The sequence below is a fragment of the Alnus glutinosa genome, chromosome 13, assembly GCF_958979055.1.
Source record: "Alnus glutinosa chromosome 13, dhAlnGlut1.1, whole genome shotgun sequence".
Classification (NCBI taxonomy): Eukaryota; Viridiplantae; Streptophyta; class Magnoliopsida; order Fagales; family Betulaceae; genus Alnus; species Alnus glutinosa.
The window spans coordinates 2,210,658-2,222,367 of NC_084898.1; the positions used below are offsets into that span (position 1 = coordinate 2,210,658).

An 11,710-nucleotide genomic window follows, 5' to 3' on the forward strand; every position below is an offset into this window, starting at 1 on the left:
GAGATGCACTGCTCTCATGAACAATGACAGCAGACTGAAGCCCTATAGATGATGAAGATAGGTATCTATGGGTAATTTTGGAAGAGAAGCATACATTTTATTGAACCACGCACGGCCGGACTGGACGATTGGCCGGGGAGCCTGTGGGAGTAAAACTCAATAGAGCATGTTTTGCGGTTAGACAGGCCTAGCTTATATATTTTTTTGGAGATTGTGGTCCTTCTTCTGCTAGATTATTTAAAGATAGTCTCTGATACAAACATTAGGTATAATTCATCTTTGAAAACCGGTTTGCAAAGAGATACTTAGGATCCTAACAATCTTTGTGAGTGTTCCTTGATTTTTTGTCACAAATGGGGCTTGTAGTTGTGTAATAGTTGTCTGAAGGACAGGTGACTTTTAAGCTTTCACAGCTCTTTGTTTGAGTGGGGCCCTTAATTATTTATCTCCATTTAACTTTTTGCGAATGATTCAAAAACATAAGAGATGTTGTATCACATAAATATAACCATCATCAAGCCAGGAACATTTGCGTGTAGAGGAAGATTTGCTAGTACCGTAATAGCGTGTAGAGGAAGATTTGAGACGTGTCGATCATTTATGGTGTCTAATTTTGGTTTTGAGTTGGGTTTTCTTAGTTTTGGATTGGGTTTTCTTAGTTCAATATCAGCCCAAATTTGAAGGTAACTTCCATTTTTTAAGGTTGCTGCTGTCGCTGGGTTGAGGTTGGGCTAAATTGTCTTAAATTTTATTTTATTTTTTTCTTCTGAGCAAATACAAGGAAATGAATGTTTTAATTTAATTTGTAGGGATTTGTAGCCTTGTAGGGGCATTATTGTAGGAGCATGATAGAGTTTTGGTTAAAAAATTACATTAGTTTTTTTTTTTTTTTTTTTTTTCCAGATATTTAGGGGGGGGCGGGCGCCCTTGCTCGCCCCCCTTTTATCTCCCCCATTGTTGACAAAACAAATCCATAGAACACCTTCATCCTAAAAGAAGAAGTCATTTGATATTCATGGGACATCCAAATAGAGAAAGAGGAAAATGCACAAAAATTTAGCAAGTGCTCATCCAGATGGCCAAGGGTACTTATTGAGCAGTCGAATTTTCACATCATGGTATTGCAAATGTCCTAGCCTTTAGATAAAGTATGTATTCTTATCTTTTTAGTAATAAAGGCTAGGAGCCTAAGAGAAAGCTAGGGAGAAAGGATTCCCATGGTTTGATAGAAACTTTACATCAATGTTGAATGGCACGAGAACTCTGTGACAAGTAACAGTGAGAGAAAGCAGGGTCTGCTCCACCACCGCAGGCCTTATGGCGAGCCTGATCCACCCTCTCAAGCCTTTGGACTGCCTTTATTTTTTTTCTCCTTACACTTTGTTTTGACAAAGACTATTCAGTTCAGTAGTTCAATGCAAGTGGTCCTTAAATCGTGCTGCATGCCGGTGCATGTTATTTTTTTTTTTTACAAGGGGGAGAAGGGAAGAGGTGGAGTACATCAAATAATAAACACAAGATGGGAAGCAGCTAGCCCAACAAAAACCCCGTTACGACCAAAATAGTGCAGAAAAAAACCTAGATTTTATTGAGAATGGGTCATGTGAATGCCCCGTCCCAATAAATTCTTGGCCCACTCGCCAATAAAGAAGCCGCTTGAAATAGCGGTTTGAAGAGTAGTAACAAGAAAACTTGAAAACCAAGTCGGGGAGTGATGTATTAGTAGTGGCTGGACCAAAGCTGTCGAAGAGGAGCACCACCACGGTCTCCGGCAACAGAGGTACCCGGCGAAGAAGACTCTCTATAGACAAAAAGAGGATATCATCTATGACGATATAGAAAAGACAGAAGGGAAGCAATGGTTATGACGCGTGAGCCAAAACAAAGCAACTGAGTCAAAAGCGCATGTAAATACGCCATATTTGTTCAAACTTTGGTGCAGCTTCCCGAAATTTTTTGTATGCCCATGTGTATGCAGGAATAAGTATTCCCTACAATTTGACTGCCTGAATTACTCCCGACAGCCCTCTTCTTTGTAAAACTACTCGAATTACATGCAAATGGAATAGTCAATTGTAAAGAATATTAATTCTTATCCATACGTACAAGAGAGCACGTACATGCTGTAGAGATGTTACTTTGTGTGTACAATTATTTGCTATATCAATCATTTCTCTTCCATTGAAAAGAAAAATGGTATGCACTATGCATTATGCAATAATTCCCAATGGGGCAAAGCAACAGAAGTTAAATTGGACCTCTATCTTCATTCATCGCCGGCCTATCAAAGAGGCTGTCTCAATCACTATAATTAAGTGGTGAAACAGCATGCAGCAGGCTTTCTTGACTTGTACAAAGGACCACATGAAAGACTCCTGTCAATAGAATAAACAAATAATATTGATTTAATATTAAGGTTTTGAGTTTTGGGTTTAAGTGTGTTGCCCCAAGCTAGACAGCCTCCAACTACATATGTGCCAACTTGCAAAATGGGTCGTTTTTCACGGTGTGTTTTGAAGTATTCTCACTCACTTTATCTTTTTAAGTAATGGCCATCTGAATCAGAAAAAGAGACCCAGATCTTTAATTCGAGTAATGCTACATGTCACCATTATATTCCCCTTTTATCCTCACAAAATTAATGTGACTTTTAAAATTACCACTGGATCAAAATTCAATAGTAATTTATCATAAATTCAATGATGATTTTAAGAATCACATCAATTTTAAGATGACAAAAAGATGATATAAGGGTAATATGTAACATTACTCCTTTAACCTTTTCATTGCCCCCCTTTGTATTGCTTACAAAAAATTAAAGTGCGTTGGGATTTAAATTTTAGGATTGATTAGAGTTCTAGGTTTATTGTTCTTTAAGAGTTTTAGGGAACTTCATTCATGTGATATAACCTGTGGACACCTTAACTTGTTGCCTTCCAAAGCACTTTTCTTAACGCTTTGGGTAATTAGAGGCGTCCAATGTTTAACCCCCCGAAGTTTCAACCAACGGCAAGTTTGTCCATCCGTTAGCATTTTTTGTTTTTCTTGACAAAACATGACCAATGTGTGTCGTAAACTAACTCATACATGAGGTTTTTTGGGGATAAAGACCCCCCAAAATGACGTGGAAAAGTGTTAAAAAAAAAAACAAAAAAAATATAGTAAAATACAATTTATATTTATATTAAAAAAAACAGAAATATAATTAGTTTTTTTAAAAAAAAAAAATTAGGAGATGCCAAAACCACCCTAAGAAAGACGAAAAATACAAGCGGATGGACAAATTTGTCAACAATTAAAACTTCGGAGGGATCGATTACCCCTTCTTAAATTTGGATATGAAATCGAAAAAGTTTATTTATTATTTTTTTTTTAAGGGAAAAGAGATTTGTTTTTTTCTTAAAAAACAAAAAAACAAAAAAAAAAAAAAAGATACGTTATTTGGTGTATCGGATTTTATTTAGATTCGAAATCTGAGAGTGTATTAAAAGATGCGTGTAATAGTTTCTCACGCAAGGCATCTTTTCAGGATGTTTCACCCAATCACCCTACTTGCAGACAAAACCAAGGGGACAACAACCGAAAGCTTTCCCCCATTCTTTTTCTATTTAAGGAAAAGTCTAAGCACCTCCTTAAACTATCAATATTCCTTCCATTGTCAATGTGATTTCAATTTTATTTATTTATTTATTTATTTTTTTATTTTTTTTGTAAGTAATGTGCTTCAAAATTGAAAGAGAAATCCTATACATATATATATATTTCTATTTTTACATTTTTAAGCACATTTTTTGATGTGCTACTACAAATTATTATTAGATCTAAAGTCTAGTAGTGATCCATCCAAGATTTAATGATGATTGTTAGTATCACGTCAGAGAGTGTGTACTTAAAAGTGTAATAGTAAGAGCGTGAGTAATATTTTTCAAGCTAAAATTACATCAATGTCCTTTTAAACTTGGCTTCCAAAACCACCTTCAAATGTCTAGAAAGTGGTCTGGTCGCCTCCATGTATAACCGAACCACCTCCATAGCCATGGGCATGGTTTGACAATCTACCCCCCATTTGGCCTTGGGTAGGGTCTCAAGTGAATGAGCATTTTTCCATATGTTGGCATCTAGGTAAGTAAACACTTAAAAAAATATGGACAAATGTTTATACTAAATTAATGATTTGTTCATAAATTTCAAAAAATTTACTAATTTATCCATGCATTTTAAATACTTCCTTTTGCATTTTGAAAATCACGATTAATTACACAATTTACATGTCATGCTATTTTAAAGATATTGATGATATAATGTTATTTCCTTGATGTTTTATGACATAAAGCATGACTAGCTATTATATTTCATGAAAATGCTATGATGCCATGTGCACGTTTATAATTATTTGTGAAAATTCACATTCAAAGTTATGCACGAAAGATTATGAGCTCAATTATGCTATATGAATGATTTATGCATGAAAGATTATAAGCTTAATGATCTAATGTTCATGAATTGAAAGAGCATGTGCACTATGTTTCTATGTGGCACCATTATGCCGATATTATAACCGATACCAGATTATATGTTATGAATCGACTATATGAAGTTTATATTTATGGATAGCACGACAACCACAGTTTATTGTACTTGTGAGCTATCAACGGTTGCCCTTCCCCTAAGGAAGCTCCAGCCTCCAACCTTGGCAACTCTCATGCAGCCATAAATGAGCTTACGATGATCCTTCTAGACAAGTCAACATGCACCGCTCACGGTTAAAGGAATGCAGAAATGACCCAAGGGACAAACATGTTATATGACGAAATGATGTTTTTGAAAACGAGAAGGAAGTTTGTTAATGGAAAGCAGAATGAAAATTTTGATTATTATACAAGTCATAATGATTAAATATATTTATGAGATTATGTTTCAAAGTTTGATTACTTATTGAAATTTTCAAAGAAATGTTTCTAATTGATTTATTATGACTTGTATATCAGATTTTTCTGCAAGTAAATATTTCAACATATATTTTGTGTTTACTTACTGAGTTGTGAAGCTCACCTCTTTCACCTGTGAACTTTGTTTACAGATATTTTTTGAGTATGACCCTCACATCACATGTCTAGTTGGACCAAAGTGTGACACGTGTAACTTCTAATAAAAAAATATTAAAAACTAAAAAGAAAATAAATTGATATATATATATATATAGAGAGAGAGAGAGAGAGAGAGAGAGAGAGAGAGAACAAGGGGTGGTCAACCAGTTTACTCTCTTCAACAAAACTCGTCGTGCCCCGCACGTACCCGCACTACACGGGGTTCCCTTAAAATAAGCAGTTCACGGGTCCAATTTTCCCAAAAAAAGGCCCCGCCCCGTGCACAACCCTATAAGCCACACCCTTTGGCTAAATGGGGGGTGGCTAAACTACCCCAATCAGTAAGCTAATTCATTGTCCAAAGACCTTTTGCATCATAATAAGGTGTCACTAGAAAAAAAAAAATAAATAATAATAATAATAAGAATTTTTGAGTGGTGGAAGGGATGCAAGTAGTTCAGACAAAAAATGATAGGAGTTCTAACACGAGAAAATTAAGGGACTTCTAAGATAATTAGGTACTTCGAAGAACTCTACGTTTCCCTATCAAATGATAATCATTTGAGAAAATTAAAACTCCATATCACCTTTTTATTATTGAAACCCCATTATATAGGCTTAAAATAAGAAATGAAATGAAATTACGACTCTAAAGGATAATATGTCTATCCTTATGATCCCTGATCACCTAAATCAAAATTGATCAAAATAAGACTCCTAATAAAAATAAAAAATAAAAAATAAAATCATAATAGATTACAATTATTAATAAAAGATAACATGAGATAATAATTCTACGTCCATACAATCATAGCTTCCCTGCTGTATGGTTCATGGTTATTAATATTGTAGAAGCAATTTACTCCAAGGCTGATGACATTGCTGAGTGGGCTGGAGGATGTTTTCTGAGAGTTTTCTTCCTGAAGAGATGGCATCTAGGCCTGCTCACTTGTATGGTTTTAATTTTGAATTTTTTATAGGCACTTGGAAGATGAATGATCCATTTGTGTTACAACTCTATGCATGATGTAAAATTAAGCTACACGTACGGTTAGAGAAGAAAAATGTTAGACCTACAACTCTTTTACAACTGTTTGCTACGTGTTATTATGTGATTGGAGGGTGGCCTTACGATAAGACGGGCTTTTGCTACATGTTATTATGTGATTGGAGGGTGGCCTTACGATAAGACGGGCTTTTAACCGAATAAAAAGATAATGTCTTTAATAATTAGCTAGCTAAATTTGTAATCTTGAGTGTAGTTCTGGTTTAGCATGACATATATATATAAAGGTAATAATGCTTTCCACCATAATTCTATCCAGGCCAAGTTGAGATGATTACTTGGTAGGGAAACCTTCTTGGTGAACTTTCCATCGCCAAATGCTTATTTAGACCTCAACTCTATCCAACACAAGATTGTTTAATAATTCTTCTATGGCAATCTTTATTCCTGTACTCGATTAGATAGAGGTAGAATCGACATATCTTGATGACTTCTACTTTAAAACAAATTTAAAGAACAAGTCAACAAGGACTTGACTCACAAGGACTCTGATACGTGAATGATTTCTCAAACACATAATGGGATAAATTGTTAAGTTTTAGACCTTAGATTATAAAGGTTCCTAAACCTTTTAGATTCTAAGGGAATCTATACCTTTTCAAACACAAGATTTGTGATTAATTCTCTTCTTTTTTTTCCTCTTTATTAATTAATCACTCATTAAATAGGGGACTACATGACTATACGACTCAAACTAAAAAACTTGGAGATAAACTCCTACAAGAAACAATAGAAACCTACTACTAAATAACTTCTGCACAATGGTGCTACAAATAATTACAAATAATTAAAAGGCTTTAACTTAAAAAAATAACTATAACTATTATTATTTAATTAAATTACGACTACTCTGAGACAATAGACAGCAAAGCTAGCTGCAATAGTTTCATAAGATATGTGCTTGTGAGTCATGCCAACATCTTTTATTTGCTGTATAATTCTACTTTCAAAACAGACTCTAACATTGAGACATGCTCGAACTCCCACTCAAATATATGAGAGATAGGCAGAAACTATTGGACTTCTAGTGTAACACTCCGCTTAAAGATTAGGGTTAAAGACGCCTTAATCTTGCATAAGTGTGTTTGGGTTAGTCATAAGTTCCAAAAGGGGGAGAAAAAGAGATTTTTGGACACATGGGAAAAGTTTTGTGCAAACTGCAAATGATCAATCGTCCTCTTGGATCAATCGAACAATGCTGCTTAGCCCATAACAATCAAACGTTGCTTTTGAACAATTGATCAAGTACGACCTCGAGTAGACTGACATTTTGTTAGAACAATTGAACAGTGCTGCTCAACCCATAACGATCGAATATTACTTTCGAATGATCAATTGGTATGTTCATGAGGAGAACGATCGATCATTGCTTTAAAATGATCGAACAGTAGTAATAATTTGCATACGAATAAGAGTTAGCCATTTAAGCATGAGCTTGTGAAAGAGAGCCTATTTAAGGGTCTCAGGTTTAACCTTAAACCCCATTTATATCACTCTTTAGCCAGGGAGAGAGAGAGAGAGAGAGAGAGAGAGAGAGAGTTTGAGCCTTTAGAGACTCTTGATCCATTTCGTTTACCTTGCTACGTTTTTCTTACTATTTAAGGTTCTAGCGTGTAGATTCTTGTAAGTTTTAGTAAAAATAGTTGGAACTTTGGTGTTAGGTTCGTCTTTTGAGATATGTTTTGTGATTAGAATGGTGTTAGAAAGTATGTTTAGGCCTTGCAACTTGTTAGATAGGTTAAATGTATAACCTTTTTAGAGTTTCAGAATTTCTGCCCAAAGAACAATCAAACGACCCGAGTAATTAATGATCAAATGTTCTAGTAAAAACCAAACATTTAGGTGGCAAAATGTCTAAAAGCCAACGATTTAGGTTTTTATGATCTGTTAGCCTAGACGTGCAACTAATAATAGAACTTTCCGCCGGCAACGGCGATAGAGGATTCAAGTACTTTTACCAAAAGGACTTTTACAACTAAGGTGAATGAAAACTTTTATGAAGCTCTATAACATGTCTACCATAGTAATTCGTACTACAATTAAAACACCTGCTCTTAAAACTGAGACATACTCAAACTCCCACGCTGAGACATCTAAAAAAAGATGTTCTCTTGTTATGATAGCAATTCCTACTTACAATTAAGACACTTGAAAAGACCCAACTAAAACACTGCTCCCAAAAGTATGAGAGTTAGACACAGAATATTGGACTTTTAGCTCTAAGTAGCATAGGATTGTAATAGTTCATGATGTATCATGGCTTTCCCGAATTAAGATCCTCTCAAATTTTTTGCCCGAATTTGATACAATTCGGGCAGGTAGTTGTGAGTGAGCATTTATGAGACCCACCTGACCAACTGCTTATCCGGTCAGGTGAATCTCATAAATGCTTACTCACAACAACCTGCCCGAATTGTATCAAATTCGGGCAAAGAATTTGAGGGGATCCTATCCGGCTTTCCCTATCATTCAGCAAAGGCATTGAAGAATGACATACGCATTGATCTATATAGCCAAGTGAGTAATCCTACTCTGGAAAAGGAGACCTCACATTCAAACCATAATTTAGAAGGAAAAATAAAAAAAGCCCTTTCTTTGGGTGCAAATTACCATTACAGAGCTGAGTTTTTTCTGACCATTACAAAGCTGAATTGGCAGTAGGCGCAGCCCCAAGGCCTATGACCTACACCTTAATTTGTAGCAGTAGGTACAGCACCAAGGCCTATAACCTTCACCTCTGTATATGCCATTGGTGTAGCACTAGTTATCAGCTAGCAATTCAAGCACCATAGAATGGACAAGATAATTGGTACACTAATAATATGTATAGATAGATTAAATACGCATAAAACAGAGACAAAAACTGTGGAAAAGATTCTTAGCCATTACCAAAAGAAGAAACCCAAACAATGAAAAGCAAACTGCAACTAACAAATACAGTGATCCACTTTTATTATGGAATCAACCTTCCAAACCCACTAGCAAAGCAATCCAAGAAAACCAAAAGCAATCCACTTTTCCCAACATCCCCCTAAACAAATACTACCAGATTTCAGAACCTCTCCACTTTATCTGCCTTCACCACCGGATTAGCCTTTGCAATGGCGTCCCGACCGATGGCCTTGAAATCAAAAGTACACTCGTGCTTCTCCGGGTACCGATGCATCCCACAGAAGGTCATCCCGCACTTGCAGATGAACCCGGTCAGCCCCACCTTCTTGTTACAGCTCCGGCACCGGTTCGCCGCCTTTGGTTGCTGCGGTTCCCGATCATCCCCAAGATTCGCCGAGGCTGACGATGAAGAGGGTCCGACTCCGGCGGCGAAGACCCCCGCCGGCTGATCATTAATCTCTGGTTTTGTCGGTGTTGTAGGGTTAAAAGACTTCTCCATGGCAACCTTCGCCGACGCCGCTTGCTCCTCCTTCATGCACCCGTCTCTGTGGCACTTGGAGCAGAGGTTCATGGTCGCCGCGTTTCCGAAGAACCCACAATTGTTGACGCAGAGCTTCGGGTCCGATGGCTGGTAGCTCGTCTCCTCGTTCTGTTCAGAACTCATCTTCTTCCTCCCTCTCTGAATTCGCTTCCTTCGATCAAAAACAAAAGTACCCAACACAGGTTAGGAAATCTAGCCAAACGGGCTATGAAAGTTTCTTCCTGCTGTATTTGAATTTCACGGAAACTCTGTGGGAGAGCAGTCAAAGAGATACGTTGTGGCGTGCGTGGAATTCGATGACTTTCATGGGGTTTATATACACACACGGACGCCCGTTTGGTCCAATAATATTAATCCAAGTCCAAAAAGGTCAAGGAAATTTCAATTGACGATTATACCCCTCCTAGAAAAAAAGAAAAAAAAAGAGGCAAATTCCATGAACCCTTTGGAGTTCAGGAAGGAGGATGACATTAAAAAGATGAAAATACTAAATTATCCTCGCAGACTTGGTCTTTCCACGGCCATGATGGGGAGGGTCATTTCGGTACTTTACAAAACGACCAAATGAGCCGAATTTCCCGAGGAAGAGGCTATTATTATCGGCAGCCTTCCAAAAGGCTCTAGAACTAGAACGACCAGGCGCGTGGTATTGGTTTTGATCTGGACCGCCCGAATCATAAATTCTAAAATGATCAAACGGCTGAAATGAAAGACTGATTTTGGTGTTCTCTGAGATTTCCGTCGTCGTCGTCGTCGTCGTCGACGAACACGAGGAAATCGAAACCCCGAAATACAACCAAAATTCAAACGTTTTCACAATCAAACAATTGGATCTGTTTGTTAACCGCACACAGAACAAACAAAAATCGATTAAATTCAAAAAAAAAAACACAAACACAAAGTTCGTGGGATTTCCGTACCTTTAATTCAATCCGACGATTGGAAATTCCGCTCCCCCTCCCCTCTCCCTCTGTCTCTGGCGCGCTGTGTCTTCGTCTCTGTCACTGAGAAACCAACGGAGACCAGAAGCATACGATTAAGGAAAAGGAAAACGAGGAGCGTGAGGTTTTTTTTTTTTTTTTGACGATTCAGGAAATGGTCGAGGGGCACCCACCCACTGGTTTTATATTTCCACGGCACGCGCCGATTTGGATGTCGGCAAATGCTAGCTGTTGGATCGGGCGCTAGTGTGATCATGCGGCCATCATTTCCTAAATCTACGGCTGGGCTTGGAGCAGCGTCGTGGGTCCCCACAAGGTCATTTTGGGTAATTTGAGTTCGTTACCCAATGTATATTATAAAGTTGCTTTCACAAAAGCGAAGCTGTCTCTCTTTGGTCTCTGAAAGACCCTTCGTGAACACGCCTCTTCCCGAGGCAGAGCCTCCGCGAATCAGATTAAAGTAATATATACTTTTTATTACTCGGTTATTCAAATCAGATTAAATCTTCGTATTAATACGTAAAAATATTTATATTGATCTCATACTTATTATTTTAATATTTATGATATTTTATAAATAATAATATTTATATGATAAAATATCAATTATACAGGCTTATTTGTTTTGATGTACAATTTTTTTTTTTTTTTTTATAAATATTTTTAGTATTTTTTAGTGTTGGACTCCACTTAATAACTTTGTCAACTGTTTTTAGAAAGTATTTTTTACTTTCAACGGCAAATAATTTGTGAGGATTCTGTGTTTTGAATTACTTATTAATACTTTTACAAAAACTATTATCGTAAATCATTCGATGAATAGCATGGGATTCACTTCAAGCCAGATAATCACACTCAACCCACTATGCCGGAACACGCTCTTAATTAAGAGGACGTGAGATGCTTAAATCAAACCCATTTTGGAAAATGACCTACGATCATGTCCAAGCACGATTATGATCATTTATAATTATTTATTTGAATTTGAGAGAATTTGAGCAGATGATTGTGAAAAATCATTTATAGAACCTACCTGACCAAATAAAAATTAGATTGTCCAACTACTTATCTAGTCAGGATAATTGTAGAGAATCCTGATCCGGCCAAGCATGACATGAAGGTAGTCATAGCAGGAAAGAAATACTATAAAAAGGTCGGCTCAAGCATGATAAAGGAAAATTTT

The 11,710-nt window shown here is 36.7% G+C and overlaps 1 protein-coding gene across 1 annotated transcript; it reads right to left on the minus strand.

Annotated features, from left to right (window-relative positions):
- Window positions 1-9,017: 9,017 nt before the first annotated feature.
- LOC133854255 (zinc finger A20 and AN1 domain-containing stress-associated protein 1) lies at window positions 9,018-10,688 on the minus strand. Its single transcript, XM_062290355.1, has 2 exons — window positions 10,507-10,688; window positions 9,018-9,737 (listed from the first exon to the last, which is right to left on the minus strand). Exon 2 carries the CDS (start codon window positions 9,707-9,709, stop codon window positions 9,206-9,208), a length of 504 nt encoding a protein of 167 aa, XP_062146339.1. The 5' UTR covers window positions 9,710-9,737; window positions 10,507-10,688; the 3' UTR covers window positions 9,018-9,205.
- Between the last annotated feature and the right edge of the window lie 1,022 nt (window positions 10,689-11,710).